At 36.2% G+C, this 23,241-nt stretch overlaps 1 protein-coding gene across 6 annotated transcripts in view; it reads right to left on the reverse strand.

Annotated features, from left to right (window-relative positions):
- LOC124171754 (epidermal growth factor receptor kinase substrate 8-like protein 1) overlaps window positions 1-21,461 on the reverse strand; it is a 61,539-nt gene extending 40,078 nt beyond the window's left edge. The window contains exons 1-10 of one of the 6 annotated variants that reach the window (XM_046551044.1): window positions 21,442-21,461; window positions 19,044-19,141; window positions 14,798-14,860; window positions 13,606-13,692; window positions 10,680-10,891; window positions 9,341-9,493; window positions 8,453-8,648; window positions 3,046-3,274; window positions 2,756-2,876; window positions 512-747 (exon numbers count right to left, since the gene is read on the reverse strand). In XM_046551044.1, the coding sequence (XP_046407000.1) occupies window positions 512-747; window positions 2,756-2,876; window positions 3,046-3,274; window positions 8,453-8,648; window positions 9,341-9,493; window positions 10,680-10,891; window positions 13,606-13,675 (1,217 nt within the window). In that variant the 5' untranslated portion in view covers window positions 13,676-13,692; window positions 14,798-14,860; window positions 19,044-19,141; window positions 21,442-21,461. The other 5 variants (XM_046551046.1, XM_046551040.1, XM_046551041.1 and 2 more) reach the window with 5 other exon arrangements.
- Window positions 21,462-23,241: the final 1,780 nt, after the last annotated feature.

The following is a 23,241-nucleotide window of genomic DNA, read 5'->3' on the forward strand; positions in this document are numbered from 1 at the left end:
TAATAATTTTACAAAAAAGTGTAGACTTTGGCAGGCAGCTTCCAGTAAATTCGTAACATGGAAGCAAAGTGAGGAGAGGGGAGGAAAGTAATATGTGTAACATATCCATGTTATTATACCCAATGCAATAGGTAAATGCACAAAATTGAATGCAAATGAGCTGTAGTTTAGCGTTCAATTTCTAATGATAATTGGATATCTAACTTTCCGGCTGTTTGGAACAACTAAGCATCTCTTAATTTTGCTAATTATATGTTTCATCTACATCTGCACGATACCCTGGGTCCCACACCTCCAGTGTTCACACCACCATGGAGCACACAATTCTGAACAAGTGCATTTCATGGTTATCGAAAAAAAATCCCATCATTTTCTTGAACATCGGTTGAGTCATTTAAGTTTCGGGACCATCTATCCAATATTACATACAGTAAAATGAAAAAATCTAATGATGCCCAAAATGCAAAGCCTTAGAGTAAAAAATAAATTTTATAATTATCCCTATAGTTACCTTGGTATGAGCCATGCATCTCCCAGTGAATGCCATAACTCTGTCTCTTTACTGGTCACACAATTGATAAGCAGGTTCACAGCTTCTCTAGTCAACAAAGGTGGAACAACTTTAGCAGGAAGATTAGGGCCATAGTTGGTATCATGAGAGGCATCAACAATTAACGCTAACGGTGTGAAGAGGAAGTGGACAAGCTCAGGGGCATTCGGATCATGAATGTGAGCCTTCAACTTAGCCTGAGAACATAAAAAAAACAAGTGCATTAGCTTAAACTCACCTCAGAGAATGCTTGAATACTAACTTAGAACTTTAATTTTCCTCACATGCTTCGAAATTAATTTATTATCCACAGAGTACATTTCCTAAAGTCAAGCAATTCAAAAGAGCATTAGTGATTCTTCTATCATAAAAGCTTGAAAAAATATCTCCTGAGTAAATTTGTACAGACCAAGAACTCCTAACCAACATCACAATGCAACAAAAGAATAGATCTCATATGCCTAAATGAAAACTATCATTCAATAAATCAAATCAAAGAATTAATTAAGCAAAGAATATATCAGCTTCAGCAACTGAAACGCATCACCCTCAAAGTGCATACTCAAACTTGTAGATGTAAGGGATATGTATTTAAGTTGGAGTATATTGCCTCAAGAGATCCATTAAATCTGCCTTTGGTGCCTGTGACAGAAATACCATAAGCAGATATTTGGGCAAGAATGTAATACCCAGTGATGTTACAGCTAGATATCTTTGAAATGAGCCTCTGTATGTGGTAAATGTGCACAAAATATTGTACTGCAGAACCACTTTTATTCCTGAATTGATACATTTTCACTTCAGCTGTGCGAGAAATTCAATTTTTAAGTTAAGTCGAGTTCAAGCAATTAAAACTTCTCAATCTCATTCAAAACTTGAGTTGAGAAAATGATGAGGTGAGTGCAAAAGATAAGTACACCTAACTTTATTTTATAATGCTGGAGAATGTGTGAGATGGGCTGAACCCTCACATTTCACGTTTCAATTTCTATAAATTGAAATCAATGGAAGAAAAGCTATAGGGATGATTTTATTTCATTGCTACAGAGAAAATGAACATCATTGCCAGGACATTGATTATGGCATAGTGAAGAATATACTTGACAACAGTGGCGGATTTATGGGGGGAAGGGGACTATAGCCCCCCTTTGGGTATCCAATTTACACCAGATAAAATGACAATTTTTTTCTGACCCCTTTAATGCTGGAATTTTAACCCCAACTTAGCCCCCCCCCTTGTCCCTATCCTGGATCCGCCACTACTTGACAATATCTTCTTTTATCAAGCCTCCTTAATTTATTGCATTTTTTATTGGAAATCTGAGACAATATCTCAACTTTTAACCCAAAATGTATTATATTTGAAGCTTTTGTCTTTTGTTACAAAAGAATTCCCAAACCCGATGCATTTTTGTAAGGTTAATATTCCCTTAAATATTTAATATTTACACTAAATCATCATTTCACAGTTATTTTAAGCAATAATTTTTTAATCAACTTCAATTACAAAATCTAAAAACCATATTTCTTATTACATGCACCTGCAACTACTATAGAAGGCTAAAGAATGTGAGATCAGTCATTGGTAGCCTTATGTCAGTATTTCTAAACTTTCAGCCACATTTCATCAGAGTGACCAATTGAATGGAGGAAAAGCCTTCAACTAAAACGTATGATGCCTTTCGTATAACTACATAACAATATGATCTGCAAGAAGTGTGCAACTTCCACAAGATTCTGAATAGCAGTTCTGAGAGTGATTAATGGGGACAAAGGCAATAACTTAAAAAATTGATGTCATTCTCAAAGCAATAGAGAGCAACTTAACATCTTTGCTGATTTCTACAACAAAAAGTGTAGCAATATCACATTAACAACAAAGACATGAGTATTTAAATCTTTCATTGTCAAGAAAAACTTACAACCCAAAATTGCCAACATCCCCTATTAAATGGATGCTATAGAATAACACTTTTGTAATTGCAATGATGAAAACGAGGTCTATATGGAATTAAACTAAGATAACAACACTCTATGCATCACAAAAAGGGAATCCTAGGTAATTATTTGATTTATTTATACAGAAAATCAAAACATATGTAGACATGAAATGAGGACAAAATATGCCATAATAGGGATAAAAAATAAGCAAGGAAGAAAAATTAAACTAACTTAGTAATATAACACTTCCACCATACAACTTACCAAGAGATTAAACGACAACTTGAATTTCTGAAATATATCGATAAACTCTGGTTCTGGTGGAGGCTTGGCCCTCATACTGAGCATTCCATCTCCCATATCTTTTTTCTTGGATTTCCTGTTGCTGTTCAAAAACCATAAATTTCATTAGGATAACACAAAATAGAGATTCTGAGTGAAAAATACAATTATTAATGTGTATGTCATTTACGACCACTTGCAAAATAAACTGCAAAACCATCAACCACAATATCAATACTACTGCGCATATCATTATGTACTAGATAACTCACCGTCTACGCCTTTCCAACTCCCTAGATGCAGCTGAAGCATGCTGGAGCCGGGCAATAAACTTCTCAATGTCATCAAAGCAATGGTTTAGAATAGTAACATCTCGCTCATATTTCTCACTGGAAGTAGAACTGGTTTCATCGTTCACTGAAGTGCTATCACGTGGATATCCAACAACGCCCATTGCAGGAACACCCATCTCAGAATGCTGCGGAGCTCGTCCTTCAGTGTCTAATACAAAAATGATTTCCCAGCAGTCAAAATGGTGATTTTATTGCCTTCTTTCAGTAAATACCACTAAATAGTAATAATTACGCATAAACATCCTCAGAATATCCACAAGATTAAATCACAATTCTCCAGGGGTACACTTTCAGCATCTGATGAGGAATACCATTCTATAACTCTCTTCTACAGACAAAAGAAATATGCCCACTTTTTCAACATCTGATCTCATGAAGCTTATCTTATCAGAAAATTTCTCAACTCCAGATAATAATTATCAGTGTATTCCCCAACTTGGTATCAATATTGAGCTCAAAAGAAAAACAAAAATGCTATCACAGCATTAGGATATTGAGGCAAAGATAAAAGAAATACGAATTCATGAATTGGTGCTAAAGTTTAAGCCAAACATTAAGATAAGAGAGGAATGGTACTAATGGAAGCTAAAAGCCATATATATAATGGAGTGATGTGGCGTAAGATCCCTCCATAAAGCTATCAATGAACCAATAAATAGTACAGAATAACCTTTGAATCATTTTTCCAAGATAAATCGAATAATCCCCAGTTATCTATTGTCTTGTTTCCCTGAACATGAAACATTCCTAGACCTGTTTGAAGAGGCTGCTAATACATATTTGGAATCATATCGAAAGTTTATAAAACTGTATAAAGTGATTGCCAAATACGAATAAAAAAACTAAATACAGTGAAACCTCGATATAACGACACCCCACGGTGCACTAATAAACACTCGCTATAGCGAATTGTCGCTTAACCGGAGGTGGAGCAAATAATAGCCAATATACCTGTTGCGAACAGATATACAGGAACAGGAGTGGTGCGGCGACAGATAAACATCTATCCGATAAACGTAAGCATAAATCCAGACGAAAGGCGATGTTTTTTTGCATCACTAAATTTCCTTACTCAAATAACGACTAACTATTCCAACAATTTATAAGCGCCGCACTGAATGAAAATCATGCAAAGCATTGTTTCGTCATCATTATATTTATCGAACGACAGTTTACCACATAAAATTGAGACTGAGCACTCCATTAACTTCATTTCTAACAGATCGCTAGCAATTACAGAGGTTAAGGAGTCTTCATGAAAGTCTTCCGACGGTAAAACCCTCGCTATGGCGAGAGCCAGCACCGAAAGGGTCTCGTAAAAACGAATTCTTTAACACGCTTATTATAGGGTCAATTGACGGTACATCGGCTATCTCTCGTAATAGCGGGGGTGTCGCTATAGCCCGTACTCGCTTTAACGAGGTTCCACTGTACAGTAAAACCTCTTTACATCGTAATGGAGGGGACCAAAATTTGGGCAATTTGATGTATGGTGGTTCACTATAGAGAGGTTTTAGGGGTAGGCACCATTTTTTCATATCCTTGGGAAATGAAAAGTGCTACTGTCTTTCAAGCCATTATATTAATATATTTGAACATATAGGTATGCATAAGCGAACATATATTTACAATTTAATGATTACACAAAGGTAAAAGTAAATTGTTCAAGAGGCCTTTTTAGAAAATAAATTAGTTAATGGGTTTGCTTAAAAATTTTTTCAAACTCTTTCGAAATAATGTTTTCAATTCCACGAGCAGTTTTTAATGTCATTTTCACTATAAATAAATCACTAGCTATTTTCGTTAATGCCTTTTGACCGAAGAAATAATTCGCTGGTCTATGAGTTGTAATTTACTAATAGTGTTCGGAGGAAAGAACAATAGTTTTATATTTCTAAACATAATTTCTTCATCCTCATATTTAACTGCCTGAGTTTTTTTATTTGTGCAGCCTAGATATACAGTTTCTTCTCTTTTTCCTCGGTTGTTTACAATAAATGTGAGGGTGAATGATGGTATTCCAAAGGTCACTGCCTTCTGCCTGTCCTCGTTGATGGCTAGGAAAATTGCTAATTATGTGGTAATGTCAAGCAGACGCCTTCTTTTATTTCTTGAATCCATCATCAGCCTATGATTAATTAAGTAATTTTCATATTTTTTTCATATTTTATGGCAAATAATTGAAAATACCCCTTATTATATCTTTAAGAATTGATTTATCATTCTTATAACATGCTACTTGTTAAAGAATATAAAAAAATAAGTAAACACGTGACTACTGCAAAAAATAGACAAAAATTGAGCGTAATTTTGAAAATTTTGTTGAATTCCCTCTCTCCAAAATACAATGCACGTAGCGTTCCGAAGAAAAACTCTGTCGAGGGCACACAGAAATGCTAGGCCTGCGAAAGGACGTAATTTCCCAGTGAGAATGCTGGGCGAACTACTTCAGAATGCGGCGGCGACGGTAAAAAATTTCATTGCCCTACCGCATATCAGCTAATTAGCTGTCTCCTTCACCTAACACTGTCGCGCATGGATTGATGTTCGTTCAGTATTGCTAGAAATTGACGTCCCGGACTCCCGATGGAAGAGTCAGATTTCGCGGTATAAATACGCAGGCAAGACATATGACTGTCGCTAAGTGCAATAAATTTTAAACAACGATCGTTCATGAAAGCATCGAAAAAATTACCTAGGCAGTAGTAAGAAAGTGCTACACCGGGAAATATGGGAATAAAATAATTGCGAAACTGTACTTGATTTATTTTAAGTCGCAGAAAATTCATGAAATGTTTTCATTTCAGAAGCGGAAGTAGCAATGCGGTCGAGTAATTCTGTCTCCATGGATGGAAGTGAAGTTAGTTGAAATATTTCCGTCAGTAAGTGATTATAGGCTGCGCTGGTCGCCTCTCTTATTAACTGAACATAGTATGTAGGCACTTACAAGAAAATAAAGCCATCAGTAAAAGAAAGCGAGTGCTATCGCGCGATTTTGACCATGATTCGAGAGAAAACGATGTGTTCCGTCTTCATTTACCGTCACTTAATATATGATTAGGGTAGTTGGATGCCCTAACTAATGGTTAACGTGAAAATTATTGAAGGTGTATAAGAAAAAAATAAGCATGAAATATTTATCACTGAAAATGTCATTCCACGTAGGTAATCGCGGCTGCATTAATGGTCTCTAGTTGTCTTGGTACGATTTGCAGAGGTAGTTAGGCCGTCTCGGGGCTGTCTTGTTGGTACGATATATAGAGGTTTTACGAGATAAAGAGGTTCACTACAAAGAGGTTTGCCTATAAATTTACATGTAAATCTGACGGGACCGGAGGGTTGGTACGAAGTATGGAGGTTTACGATGTAAAGAGGTTCACTACATAGAGGTTTTACTGTACTTGATTTAAGGCAATGCAGCTTAGATTTTACAATGGAAGTACGATTTCTCAATAAAAAATGTACACAGCTTCAAAGTTATGTTGATCTTCATAAGACAAATTACAATCTCAATTATACATTTCAATCTCCATGACATAAAGTTCTATCACACAGGCCTGTCTCTAAATAAAAATTATGCCTGATATATGACTTAGTAATTAAACGATTAGATTTTAGTGATTAGGGTTACATCATCAATTTATGCAATTTATGCAAGAGATAGATGTACATTGCATCATATACAGATGACAAGGATGGGATATTATAAGTTGAGAATTCCACCAACATTTGATAAAACAATACTCATGGGTTCATGGTATTATCAAAGAATAAAGAGTAACTTCTAGCACTGCTATGAACAAATTTGCTAGATCATTGAATTATTATCCCCACAAATTACAAGCTTATACAATAAAATGTGATGAAATGAAACAAAAAATGCAAAGTTCTGAAGATACAAGCAGGTTTTCAGTACTGTTGAGAAGGCTTCAATATGCATGCTGAGGTATTTGAAATGATTAGATTAAAAAAAAACATGAAAATATCATGCATAGGAAATTAAAGACTACAGGAGAACTCATTTTTACAAACTATGACTAAAATTGCATCACCAAAAATAGTAGCACAGAGAAAAATGGGTGCTTTTCTCTTTTAATATAAAAATTAAACCTTTCAGATTGTAAACGCAATAAAAATTTCTGGTTTATAACACTATCAGTTAAGAGATTACACTGATAAAGTTAAAAAATGGCTTCCCTATCTCCTTTCACTTCAAAAACAGACAAAATAGAATTATAAAATTATTCATTTCACAAATAAATTTCTTGAATGAAAATGAATTTTTAACTTCAACGACAATGTTATGCACTATTTTTGTGTTGCTCAGACAGTGATCAAAGAGCGAGTTCCTCTACACCACACCGCGTCACATTAGCCAACTCCAAAAGTGCCAAATTTGAAATTCCAAGCACTGTTGACTTTTTCATAAGTTTGAATCACTGAAAGATCATAAATAGAACTTTCCTTAGAAGAGGACTTACTGAACAGCCAATTTACAGCTGGTATGTGCGTCACCATGATTCCCCTGGAATGAAGCTCATTATATGATGTTGGGTGCTTAGTAAATTATCTTCTACTGAAGAAAAAACCATAACTGACACTCTTCAGCACCGTGCATAAGGAGAAATTAAACATAGTGCAATGACTATGACATAGCATAGTGTAATGTCCACGTAAATGCTGTTGTTTATTGGTGAACTTAGTGTGCAAGTTCTTTTTGCGAGCCATAGGACCCAAACTGAAGTTCATAATTTTGTAATAACGTAAAGAGATTGGATTACCCTTTTCGACGGGACCAACGATTTACTTTGAAAAAATGAGTACTTTGTAATATGGTTGCTCATATCAATGAGGGGCTACTGTATAACCAGAGCTACATGGCAGATCAGCCAGACTAGTGGCATCATTGCCGTAAAAACTAGAGTTCATGAGGTGTCCAAAAACAGCCTGGTGGCAGAGCTGGAGGTAACCAGCTCCTTCGCTTGCAGTCCATCAAACACAGATGTTTATGAGATTCAATCGAAGTGTGTTGCTGTTTAACTAACTTTGTGGAATAATGAAGGTCAACAGAATTTTTGAAAACATCAAGAGGAGAGAATGAAGATCCTTTGAGAGTAGAGGCTACACACCTAAGCAGAGTTTTAAGGTTTGATTTTGAGTTGTCAATCCTGCTTAAACCAGGAGATAAACAGCAAGGTGGTCGTGTGGTATTTCATGACATGATAACAAGCATCTTTAGCTCACCACTTTTACAGACTACATCTTAATATCATAACAAAGTAGAGCTAATGTAACTTAATTCCATATATATTTTTTTACAACTTACGATGAGAGGCTGCATTGAAAACTGACACTTGCTCTCGAACATTCACCCCATTAAGAGGTGGCTCCGGAGGCGGTGTGGCTGGAGGTGGAGGAATTTGTCGAGGGTTTAGACCACCAGAATTTGTTCCCACGGCTAGTTTCCCGGCTCGCAGCAATTTCAAGTCCTCCACCAGATCTTGAGCTGATACACTCTGGCACTATAAAAGGGCAGTTTTTTTAACATCATACGTAAAAATATTTCATTCAAAAACAGGCCTCAAGAAATTCAGTTATTGTTGATTTCTATTAGTTTTTTTATGCCAAATTTACGATATTCTCACAATCTTTGAGAGGGATGAGATTTAAAGAAACACAGGTAGAGAAATAGTGAGAAATTTTATTTCAAATTACTTTCTGAATTTCGAAAATAACACTGAAAGGGCAAATAATGACAATAAACTTTAGACTGAAATTCCAAACATGAGTAAATTGTGAAATGGCAAGGGTCACATACATTTTGGACAAGAAAATGCACAAAAAAGCAAACATCATAAAGCAAAAATCACTAATCACAGGTTCGCTAATCAGAGTTTCTTTTACATGGTTTTCTCTCCATATAATGCTAAGAACTGAGAGGACAGCTTAAATTAGCATCATTTAATTAATTACAGACTCATATTGCAGACATCATACAGAAATTTAAGGAATTTCAATCATTCCAGCTTTTTTAATCCCTTTCACTTCCAAGGCTTTTTCAAAATTGATACTAAGAATTGGAAGGGGCAAAGGGACTGGCCTGGAGACTGATATATCGGCCATTTCAAATTTTATGGGTTAAAGCAACATTGGAATCATGAATGATCTGTGTTACCATGTCACTGAACACAAAATGGCACTGAAAAAATTTTACCTGAAAAATGTGCATCTCTGAGCGTCCAGGAGCCTGTCTCTGGCCAGGACCAACAATAAACACAAGGATATTGTTGTAAATTTCCATTGGATCATGGCTGGTAAATGCTGTTGGTTCCTGAATCAATGGTACAGGAAACTTCTCCATCACCACCTATAAGAACCATAAAACTCATTTCATTCCATCCATGATTAAATTATGAAATTATTAAAGAGATGGGACTTGAAGCAAATTTATCGCATCCCATGATACTGCCAAGGATGTCACGAAATGGAGTATGTAATATCTACATTATGATGTTACATGATGTTGCCCCAGTGAGAAAGAACATGCTTGCTCAAAACTTAAAGAGATAATGGGAGAAACACTACCTCGGCTCTTACAGGGATCCTTCAATGAGAATGACCAAGGAATGGATCAAAGAAAGATCCTTTAGATGTTGGATTACCGTTTTTGAAAAGAGCAAGTCATGGAATGGGTAAATATTGGGCAATTAACAGACTGCCTATTGCAAGAACAGTGGAAAGGGGGTAAGTCTTCAACACATTCCAATCAAACCATCTTAGTAGCGACCCTCTTATCATCTCCTGTTTTCAGAATTACTCTTATCATCAATTGTCACATAATCATTCAAGTCAAATTAAAGCAGAATTTAATCCTAAAAAGGTAGCTTTTTCAGCAATAGGAATGAATTATTGTCATTCAATGGCATTTCACACAGGAAGTATCTGGTACTGGGATCAGGACGGGCAGAACAATATATTACGTGAAGACAAAGCAGCCAGCAGAGTCAATGGATTCAGTGCCGCCTTTGCAGAAGAACACCAATGGAAAAGCACTACCAGGTAGTCTCATTTGAATCTTGCAAATGAGTCTACCAAGAGAATATCCCTCCTACTGTCATAGATAACTGAGGAAAAGAAGCTACCACTCACAATAGCATGTCATGTCAGTGGTGGTAAGAGGTACAGGCTTATTCGGAATTATAATTGCCCTTTACAATGGCTCTGATTGGCCTATGATGTTTTCAGCAAAAGATAAACTATTTTTTCTGACAGATACAAGTAAATTATCCTATACCACATTAATTAGACCAAAAACTCCTTTAACCACTGAGAAATGAGCTTACTGATTGTAAAATTACAAACTGGCAGCGAGAACTGAAACCGACAAGTGAAGCCAAGAACTGACCGGAAGCACAAAAAAAGAAATGGTACCAACCCATTCCTAACTGAAACAAAAGTCTTCAGGTCTCATAAGTCCTGAAATCATCCATTCTCTAGCATGGTGCTTCACACTTCTCCTTTTTAGATATAAAGATTAGACACTTCATACATACCCCAGTTTCATAGTCCATTATGAGGACCCAAGAGCGGTCAAGTTTCATCTGCATCTTCTGAGACCAAATGCCATTAGCCTTCTCCAACTGCAAAAGTCGGCGCATCCCATCAGCTGGATACACAATGCCAGTCTCTTTGGAAACAGTGAAAGTAGCAAGGTGCTCAATGACGAATGTGGGAGCATCTTCACCAGAGAACTGGTTTTGATGATCTACAAAAAAATTATACCACCCATAATCCATCTACATTAAAATAATCACAACAGATTAGCATTACCATTGAGTCAAAAACAGTTATCCTACATACTGCTGAAAAACTTAAAAGAATTTCTGTGGATGCTGAATCCCTACCAGCTCTCCCTTGCTATACACTACATTATAACCCATATAACATAAAACATCTCACTTGTGAACTTCTAGTCTTCAAACTGACACCAACTGACAAAGTAATTTACTGGTCCTGATTTTGCATGCACCACTATATAATGAAAGTTTAAAATAACCCCAGGTTTACTTCTTTCTAATGACATATTTCATATTGAATACCCTTTCTTCCTTTTTTTGAGATCACAGTCTATAAAGCTCCAAATCTCACACATTATTATCAGAATATATATTCCTTAAAATAATAACAGCATCAATATCTTGGCACTTAATCTCTCCATCTTGTATCAATCATTGAAATGTAAGAAATCAGTATCTATACACTGTGCATAGGGCATGACATGTGATCCCCCTGCAAACAGAGGTCACACTCACTAATTTGAATTACACTCAATATAAAGTGGTAGACTCTGGATAATACAGACAACTTCATTAAGAAGTTCTCATTATTACGAAGTTCTTGTTAATACGAAGCAAATCATTGGTCTCGACAAAAAGCCGTATTCAACCTATAGTAAAAGAAATGTTATTACGAAATTTCTATCCTTAGTCCAAGTCCCTGCAGTTACAAAAAGAACTTTATTACGAAGTTTCACGAGTAAGCAACGGCATTTAGAAGGATATACATTACGCTACATCATAATCATTGCGATATGTTTAAGTTCTCCTCAAGCAATGTTCCCAAGAGCATCAATTATGATTCTTTCTTCAGTAAGAGATACTTCAGTATGCATGCAACATCATATAATAAGCTTCATTCCGGAGGAATCACGGTGATCCATTCGTTACCGCTTGTAAATTGGATGTACATGAAGTCCTCTTCTTACAAAGATTCGATTTACGAACTTTCAAAGAATTGAACCTTCGAAAAATTCAACCGTACCCGAAATTTCAGACTTGGTGCCTTTGGAGTTGGCTGATGCAACACAGTGTGGCATAGAGGAACTTGCACTTTGGGCATAATCTGAACAAAGTATCATCGCAGTTTAATCCGCTGTGAAATCTGGAACTGTCGGCATTTTGCCTTTTCTTCCTCCCCATGGATAGCAATTTTTTTGACTCCATCAGCATCGCATACGCAGCTAGATCAGCTAGTCAAAATGGTGGGTTAATGCACCATTGCAATGCAGTATTGCATTCTGCAGGATAACCGCATGTTTCAATGCCTTGCATAGGTTTATCAGCTTATGAACAATTTGTGTACTGAGTACTTACTGCACTCAGGCAGATATCTACCCTCCATTGCGTCATGCCACATTCTTCATTTGATGAAACCAAATGAATGTTTTTTTTTTTAATATATTTGCATGTAATTTAATCCTGTATATTATACACATGACTTTGAAGCTATTCCGCTGTGTGACTATAAGCACTGGATATTTAAGAGACAAGAAATTTTGACTTAGTATGTTCTTTTGCAATGGTTCCTGTAAGAAATGTTCATATGAACTTCGTTATTACAAACCTCCGGTTTTTCGGTCCCATGAACTTCGTAATAATGAGTCTACAGCAATATCCCATGCATGATATTTCTTTAACAACAAAATTTAACACTGAATAAAATGTTTCTAACTAAAAAAATCTAGGAAACTAGTGAGTTTGGTCATGAAAAGATTGATAAAGAAGATAGCGCGCAATCATGTGCAAACAAGAAGTTGCACTGAAGTATGGCATCTCTTCTTCAATATTCATCACAACCATAACATCAAGATAAAACATTTTCTCTAACACGAGAACATCTCCCTAAACCAAGTATTACTCATCTGCGATACATATTTGATCAAGGGGACGAGCAGCTGTACAGGTTATTTTTAATTTCTGCAAGATCAACATGCCCTGAAGTCATGAAGAAGATGACCAGATACCATACACAAAAATCATAAGGGACAAGAATATAAAAAGGTTTATATTTGTTTTTTGTTGAATTATACATATCACTGGATCACCTTGTGGTGAATATGATGCAACGTTCTCCTTTCCTTATCATTAGGGACCCTGAAAAGTGGTAAATAAATCCGAGGAAAAGCAGTGCAAACATCATAGCCAGAGCAGTGTGAAGACTGCAGCAATTGTGTTCCACCAGTGATAAACATACTTAGGTATTTCTCATAAAAATAATAATGAATCATATTCGAAACATGAGATGATTTATTCTACAAGATTAATAAAATATATTTTACGCATATGGCACAACTTTCATCACCTGTTGTATTATACGAGCATATTAAAATAAAACTGAAAAATAATGTCATCCTCAACATATCATGAGTTAACTTCAAAATGTGAATTGTTTTGTTAAATATCGTGGTAACATCTAAAAACGATCCAATTTCATTAATAAAAGGTTTTTTGCAAAATTTCATCATATTTCATGAATGTACAATGGCAACTCAAAACTTACTATGACTTTCTATCATTACAAAATTACTGCACAGATCCCTACCAGCTACCCCATACTCGAAGAACATGAAATGCCACATTGATAAAGAGCAATTGAATCAAGTATGCATGCATTTAACACAAGAGAAATACTAAACAGTACCTGATGAATAGCCATTTGAATGCACACTTGAACGATGCTCTCCTCGATACGGCATCATGTTGTTGGGCATCTAAGCTTTTTATGAACCTAAAGCAATAATAACAGAAGAGAGAGAGGTAAGTATGCAAACAAAAAAAATGTGATGACATGAAGGTTGTATTCAAAGGACAAAAAAAAATTGGAGGGAAAACTAATGCATAAATCAAAAAATACACTTCATCATGAGCAATAACATGCATTATAATACATTAAACACTGGTGGATAATTTACTTAATGAAAAAGTAAACTGATATAATTTATATCATTCAATCTTCTTATATAAAATTCATCTTATGTTAAAAATATTATGTGATCACATGGTCATCAGATAAAGATACAACATAATATAAAATAACAGATGCAACAACTGCAAAACCTTGCAATTTTTCAAACATTTTCTACATATTATTCAGCATGTTTTTTGAATAGCACCATTACGCAACTGCCTCACATGGTAATAAAATTTACCACTAGAAAAATACTGACTTGCCAATAACACTATCAACAAAATCCTCCTCATACAGCTACCAATTTCTAGTCCTCCTCTATCAACAGTTACATTTCCTCCCACCTATTTGCATTGAAATTTAAACAAAAATTATTCATAGGCTTGAAAATATTTGCTAATCGCAAAAGGATTTATACTAACTATCATTGAATGCTCAATATAATTACAGAGGCTCAATATAAATACAGAGGAAGCTCATTTTAGTGAGTATGATGTACAGCGAGAATCTCATGATAATGAGTGACAAGAACAATGATTAACATGTAAAAAAAATGCAAAATTAGTGAGGTCAAGAAGTGCACCCATTGTATGCACTCAGAATTAAGGTTTGTTTCTTCAGTGCAGTGCATAACTCATTAACTTGAAAGTAATCGGGGAAACCCATTGTACCGGTGAAGGCAAAATAATTAGCAGCCACCATCATGAATACAAGTAACCACACACAAATATAGCTACGCATAATAGAATCAAAAAATACTTTCTTATATTCCAGCATTTATTAAAAACACCACACTGTTTCAACCTATTGAGGTCATTATCAATAAATAAAAGAACAGTTTTTGTAAATTAAACGTAAGAGTAAATTGAAAGTGCTATGAAAGAAAATCTGAAAAAATAATACACTAGTATTCTCTCCTACTTACCAATTCGAAAATCACAACCTCTTCTACTATACTCTCCTCCTCGAGGTCATCAGCAAAAATTACCTGCCAATGAAAGAGAAAGATATTGTGAAAGCATTTTCCAACATAATTGATTACTTACACATTTAACTACACATTAAATAAGCCTCAATATAACACAAAATTGCCTTAATTTTCCCTTTAAATAATTTGTAGAAAGAATGAATCCTATATTACTGAAATAAGAAGGAAGACAGCACCAGCTTTCCAGCCTAATGAAAACATGATGCACTCATTTCTGATCCAAACAAAAAGATGTTCGTTATACATAAATTAAGTACTTGCATCAAAAAAAGTACATGTATTTCCTTTCCCTTACATTTTCTTTTACAGATTACCCTAAAACATCCACTGTAAACAGTTAGGCTACTCAGAGCACATTTAGTTTGTGGACTAAAAATGGTGAGCATGAGAATAACCTTCAATAATTGACGTAAATAGTCGCATAGTTCTCTCTGATAACTCACTAATTAATTCAAAGGTTTTCTATTTTGATGGGCAAACACTTGGCAGTAAAAAATTCACAAAGCTAGAACTCCAGGCACAGTCACTTTCAAAAGTCAGCCCCCACAACAATCACAACAAACTAGTTTTCAGCTCAGCTCAGCCTTTGAGTATGGCCAATTCCCTGAGCTTTGAAAGGGCCAGTTCAATTTACCATCACAATCCACTTAAGCCTGACTGTGGCATTCTTCACTGTCGCTTCGCATATGCAATATGCTGAAGTCAATTTCATAAAATTATAAACTCAGCTGCACCGGTTTTGTGGACAGACATTTGTAAGTGACTGTGCACAAACAAAGGAAGTTAGGGTAAATATGCAAGCCGTGTAACCATACATCCTTAAAATGTTTTGATACAAAAATATTCGTCAAAACAATGAACACAGAAAAATAATACAGAGACAGGCATAATTCAATCTTGTATTCTAACAATGAATTTGTACAGCCGTGAAAAAAAAAGGAAAAAACAATTGAAAAACTTGATGCTGACTAAACTAATTTCAGCGTAGTTTTTCAACTATAATAACAAAATAAACTCAAATTATGACTAACATTGAAGAATTATGCACCTAGTAAAAAAAACACTATCATCGCAAGCCTAAGGTGCCTGATACCCAAAATTGTGACAGAAAGAGGAATATCAATAATTTGAAAATTACCAGGATGTCAATTTCCTCCAATGCCCTTCAATTTCAATGTAAAAATCTATCCACAGATATTCCTGCATGGTCCTTGTCAAAATTCCGGAATGTAACTAATAAATGAGATTCAACACAACCATTGTGGAGGATGTTCCCTCTAAATGCACATGAGCTACATCAATTTGGCGATGGCCAATGAGTGCAACTAAAAGAAAATCAGGATTCTTGATGAAAACTCAACAAAAAGGTACTGTACGCAAATGAAAATTAAGGAGCAGATCCTACTTGAGCAAGTCAATTGCAGAACCAGGATGCTAACTATATACACTGAAAACAAAGAACTGAACAAGGAACTTCCCGAATTTTCAAAAAATCTCGCTGAAACATCCATAACTCAACTTGCTGTAATTTTTAGACCAGCAATTTATATCCAATGTAACTTGCTCAATTACACATCCATCGTAAATGAAGACATAGTTTAAACATGTAAATTAATGTTCAAAACTCAACCATAAGCTCAGAAACAGGAAAAATTAATACCAAGGATCTACTCTTGGGCCTTCTTATAAAAAACAAAAAGAAATGCTTGGTTCCAACTGGTATCCTACCATGCATCACCATTTTCCAATGAAATAAATTATATGATGAACACTGAAAAAACCATAACCTCTTTAGACCTAGAATGAATGTCTCCATGTAGTCTTAAGGCATTACTTATATGCTCCTTAATACTAGTAATATACATGTAATAATTCATTATCAGAGAAAAATAAATAATAATTAATACAAACATAAAGAATATCTGTGGCATAGCCCTGAATAAATTATGGTTCGTCAAGCGTATTATGGGAAGATTTTTGGATGAGAAAGTGTAAGAAAGGTGCTATTTTGCACTCATCCAATAGCACCTTGAATATGCAGTGAGGGTATGGTATCCGGTGCAGAAAGACTTAATCCGCAAACTGAATAAAATACAAAGGAGGGCTGCGCGGTTCATCAAAAACTGCTACAGGCACACAGACAGCGTTACCCAGATGTTAAGCAAATACGGCTGGGAGCCGCTGGAGTCTCAGAGGCTACATGCTAGGCTTCGATTATTTGAACAATTGAGAATGGATATCTATAAGAGCGACACGCGAAATATTACATTAGACTACTACATTTCTAAGTCCGACAGAAACGATAAGTTAAGATAGATATTTTTCCAAATGGTTTGGCATGGAAATTCTATTTTCCCCACACGATAAAGGACTTTAATAAATGCTAGTTGTAATTTTGCTGGAGCACTTCCATTTTATGGGTAAATGGCTGTTGTCCTAACACTTCCTGCCACACACCTTTTAGGCAATTTGAGGGGTAGTATGTAGTTGTAGATGTAGTAGATGATTTTGGTCCCTGGAATAAGTGTGAGGATGAACATGGACATAAAATATGGCAGGCATTAATGTGAAGAACAGACATCCGAAGGCTAACTGCAAAATACCACTAACTCATCTCAATAACAATTCATGGAGGCTCAACTACACTTCCAAACTGGTTTTATGAAGTACACATATCATTAAGTCCTGGCAGTTTGCCAACTATAGCAATCAGGAGTAGGTAATAAGGTGATAGGTCATTAAAATATTTGAAAAAAAAAACAGAAAGCTCACTTTCTTTCAGAGATAAATTCAAGCAATATAAACAATCAAAGGTATAATATTTGCCAGTAAAAACATTTCTCAGGTCATTGCATTGATGCAGATAAGTAAAGAAAATAACCTTAAATACATATAAAAAAAACTTCAGAAAGCTACAAAAGATTAAGGTGTATTAGATACTGAGGTTACTAAGATGTCAAATAAAAACCTGCTACGTAACTACATACATGATATGAAATCCTTACAGCAAGAAAACAAAGCATGAACCTTTTTGATTTAACAGTGATCATAAATTGCTGGAATACTCTACCTAATAGCAATGAAAATTTTAATCAACAGTTGGGATATTATAAACATGAATATGGCACACAACAATACCAAGAATTTGAATTTGTTGAATTGAAGTCTTAGGCTGCAACAGCCTATGACTATGAGTGCCACTCAGTGTGCAAATATGACTCTTTATGATTTGGAATGGCTACTTCCTATACTCACCATTGAGGAAAGCAATTGGGTGGAAATCCTTATGATAACTTTTCTAAGGCCCGTACACAGAATAATAATCAAGGGGTTTTATTACTTAGAGCTTATATGCTCAAATTTTACTTTCACAACGCTGACAATTACAATTTTTCTGATCAATACCATGTCTTGAACAGGGCCCTCAGTGCTCATCACTAGGAGGGTGAAGAGAGAGCCAGAGGTCATTGAAGGATTCGCAATAATATCTCCAAGGAAAACAGCCGTAAGTAAATGGCTAACAACCAAATGTACGGAAAAGTACTCCCCCACTCACCAGACAAAATGCTTAAAGAAGTTCCCACAGCCACAGGGTAAATCTCTTATTCCTATCGAAGCACCGTTAATATCAATGATGAAATTGACGAATAAAATCAAATTAATGATTAAAGCACTACCTCCTGATCATTATTTTTCTTTCCTAAATAACAATAACCAATTCTTATGGAGGAAGCAGCCACACCGAGAAGTTTTGTAAGCACAGAGGACAAGGGAAATACTGATGCGGTCAATACTGAATGCACACCTCACATTTTCAGCCTCAGTTTTCACAACTAAACGATGCATTTCCTTCTTATTTTACGCATACAAGTCAAAAAACCCTAATAGACCTTCCCATTCCATGATGTTTCCTCAACATTCAGAGCATTCTTCTTGGATATCAGTAATTTCTATTCTAATAACAGAATACACATACACAGGAGCATTTACCATCAAGATAGGTAAAAATACAAAAGAGTGATCAGCCATCACACAAAACTTCACACGTTCCTCACTCGATTACTTTCCAAGCTGAATGATGAAACAATGCCATATCGAGTCACGCTGGTCAAAGATGGTACATGTACTAACTTTACAAAACCAATTGACAATGAGTAAAATCCAATAATTAGTATTCACTTACTGCAAGTCTAGTTTATCCTCCTGGGGAAATGCTTCCAAAATCAACCAAGATGGCATAGTTAGCTGATTCCCAACGCTTCTTTGGATGGCATCAGCAGCCTGAATAACAAATCGTTGGGAGCATAAGGTTTTAAGTCATATGATGGTCCAAGTATCAACACCTTCTTGCACTTAATGCTATATGTAATGATGAAGATTACGAGAACGGAGTTTACAATGCACTTTTGAACCTTACATCCATGCGCAACATGTACCCCTATAAGCCCACAGTGTACACAAACATACTAGGTATTCGAACGACAGGCCCAAAAAAAATTTCATTAATTGCATGTAACGAACACAGGCATGCATTTACTCTGCTGAGATACAAAAGCGAATAATAATGTAACCCCAAACGAACGATAATCGATTGTACACGAAAAGCTAAGCTAAGAAACGAATCCCATAAAATATGATACAATATGAAATGAAATATCAACACTACGGTGACTAAGGTCAATTATTCACCAAACGCAATTTAAAGCAATTAAAAAAACAGAATTATGCAATAGGGTGACTAAAAATTCTTCAATGCCTAAAAATATTTCCCCCACAAAGGTTTCCAAACGTATCTAACAATTAATACAAACCGATTTCACTATAGGGCGTTTGCAAATTTCACCCATCGCAAGACGGAGGTGGGCACACGTAAGAGTCAAGTATAAGTACAGTCAACAGGGGGGCACTAATATACAAGGTAAATAATTGGAATTCCATGCACCTGAAGAGGCAGGACTCCAATTTGTGTATCCCAGAATCTATTTAGCAATTATGGTATGCATCGCCGAATGTCTTCCGCTCAATATAGGTATAACGCAGTCAGTGAAGGTCACACAAAATTCCTCGCAAGGGGAGTGTCCACCAAGACTTTACGACGGCAGACAAGAGTTACCAGGATGTGCAAAGCATTTAAATCGCGGGTACGAAAATTTCACACTATGTACGATAGCTTTTTGAAATGAGAATTCGATAAATACTAGAATAACGCTAATCACTTCGAAACTGTTGATTACCAGGCAAATAAACATATCATCATTACGCTACACTGGCAAGGAGATCAATCATATTAATGAACAAATTCAAGCTATAAATGTTGATACATTGGAATATAATGTCAAAAACAACAACATAAATTATTCCCGAACAGAAGTAATGCGGCTAGAGTTAACTTTTATAAAATACCTCGAAGTCGTTTTATAGCGCAAAAAGACCCCCGTGCATGAAGACGAACCTTTCCCACACGACATGCAACAAGTGGCAGCAACTGCGACTGAGGGGGTTACATCGACTCCCCTTACTGGGAATTATTACTCGGAACGAGAAAAGACGTGGGCGCAGTTACAAACATCAACATTCCTTCGTTCATTACTGCCATCATGAATTCACGAAATTCATAGATGATTAATATGAAATTCACGTAGGCGCAGGAGAAAGTTGGCGACACCATTAAATTCTTTAGCTAATGATCCGCCGCACACGCTACATTCCACAGTATGGATGTCTGACACTACACCCGACAAATGACCTGGCAAATAACACACCGTTATGTTTACACGAAAGCAGATTCAAACACCGAACTACGCTAAAGTCCCTCCCCTAAGTCACCCATACTGACTAAACATTTCACTCGGCGTCCAAACGATACTGATGATATTATTGTGAATAAAGTAAACACACGAATTCCAGAGTCACATGTCACTAGGAAACGATGACAGCAGTCTATAGGAACTCAAATTGTATAACTAAATTATATGGCTTCAAAACGATCGTTTAATTGTATCGAAAAAAGCACAACTTTTCCCGTGATCATATTATTGAAGACCCCCAATCTTGACAGACACCGCGCAGTTCTTCAGGAATGCATACCCAATATGGCCACGATTGCGAAAGATGCCGCGCCCATGCATACGATGCAATTAAAACACACCCAACAGAAATATCAACAATGGCTAGATGTAGGCAAGGCAAATACCAAATATTCACATCGGAAATAATCGAAGAGTTGCAAAATAGTACCAGAATTTTCAACTATCAATATTTACTAAGGTGCACCGCATAAACACATCACTCTAATCACATACATTAAACACTTACGGGCACTAACTCAATGATTCGAGCGTCAATATGAATACAAAGGATAATTAATGATAGTCAAAGCAGTGAACAATAAAAGCTCACCTTGACAACACATTGACGAAACACAATATCCGTGGCACAGGTAAACTTTGCGACGAATCTAACGCTATAGATCCCAAGTAGTAATCACCAATAACTACAGCAACCAAAGCTCACAACGCTACCACACAACAACAAGAAACAGACAATCATAAACAATTTTCAATGGACTTCAACCCACGTACACAGAAATAACTTCCGATTCTCACCGCTTTCGGGAACTTAGAATGTCGCTGTCGGCGCTGATGGTCACTAATTTCCCGTGCCGACGGTAGTGGCGCTGCGACTGCATACCTCAACATCGTCTGCAACCAGCTGCAAGACCACCGAAGCAGCGATTGCTTATCGTCCATCGCATAGCATGTAGACCTTTAAATCAAGATTAAACTTTATTTAAATGCTATATTATGAGGATTTTTTAATATATGTTAACACTGTGACACTCCATCGACGGCCCTCCACTTTCGGCCCTCGGAAAAAGCAATTTGAAAACTTCTCAATGGCATATTGTTCGCCGAGTTAGAATCAGGCAAAGACAGCGACGTAACAACGGGGGCGGATGAGGGGATATTCCCCCCCCCCCTCCAAGAGCCTCAGAGAAATAAAAAAATATTTATATCTATTGTCTAGTTTTGACATGAAATAACTAAAACCGCTTAAAGCTAAATTTTTAGTGCCAAAATGATCTAAAATATATTTCCAGGTATGTCATTTGTCAAAATTGTTACTAGATTTTGCCTTGTGGGGGGAGGGGTCGCCATCCCATCCCCCCAAGGCATATTCCTAGTTACGCCATTGAGCAAGGATACAGAAGCGCGGTTTTGAAGGTCACGATTTTTGGTCTCATGTTTTAGATTGGACTATTCTGCGCATATACTATACTAAACGGAAGCGTAGAATTTGATTTTCCCGAATCTATATGGGTACCCGATTACTGCCCCCCGTTTAAAAATGCACTCATATCCTCTCTTCCGAGCTTCCAGGGTGTGGACTTCCTGTCTCGTAGCCAGGGCCTCCTCAACCATATTTTATCCGCCAATGATTTTAATTCATGTGGCGCTAAGATAACATATACTATTTGGAGAGCATTGAGATACATCGCAGGGACTCAACGATTTTTCCAGGTTAAATTACTTTCAACAAACAATTAATAAAAAAGGCGAATGGAAAATGTACGGCAAAAAAGCGAAAAACCGCTCCTTGGCTGTCATCAACTGCAAACTATTGAACATGTGAAGAGAAGTTAAAGCAGAAAGCCGCTGACATTTTTTTATGTGATGATGATATCTATGGTTTCTATGCATCATCATTATAATAAACAAAAAGAGCAAGATCTTTGATGTGATGCTCATTATTTTCAATGTAGTTAGCTGCAGATTTTCCGTAATAGAAATTCTACCAATACAAACAGGAAGGTTAATCAGCTAATAAAATAAAAAGTCCGGTAAAACACGGAAAGACAGGGCCAATACTGAGTGGGAGCGGATCTAAGGGGGATATGTTTCCCCTTCCCTCACACTTCAGACAGAGATTTACCCACATTAGAATTAGCTCAGCATGACCCTTACCACCTACAGTGGCGTAGCCAGGAGGGGTCTAGGGGGTCTGGACCCAAAATATAAAAACAATTATTTTCCTTCATAAAATAAAACGAAATATTGAAAAATCATGAATTTAAAAAATATTTCTTTAACAAATGAAGTTTTTTCGATTATTAAAAGTGTTAAAATTAGTTTGAAAACTATTACTTACAATTAGTACCCTGTTTTTCAATAATTTTACCCCTTGGTTTTTTACCCTTCCCCCGAACGAAATTTAGCCGTACATTCCCCCCGAACGAAATTCCTGGCAACGCCATTGCCCCTCTCAGATATGGACGTAAATCATGTACCCCCCCCCCTCTCAGAGCATATGTCCTAGATCCGATTCTAAATGTTAGCAGAGTAAACCTGCGGATGAAGGGATGCTAAAGACAAGTACACATG

Source organism: Ischnura elegans, chromosome X (genome assembly GCF_921293095.1).
Source record: "Ischnura elegans chromosome X, ioIscEleg1.1, whole genome shotgun sequence".
Taxonomy (NCBI): domain Eukaryota; kingdom Metazoa; phylum Arthropoda; class Insecta; order Odonata; family Coenagrionidae; genus Ischnura; species Ischnura elegans.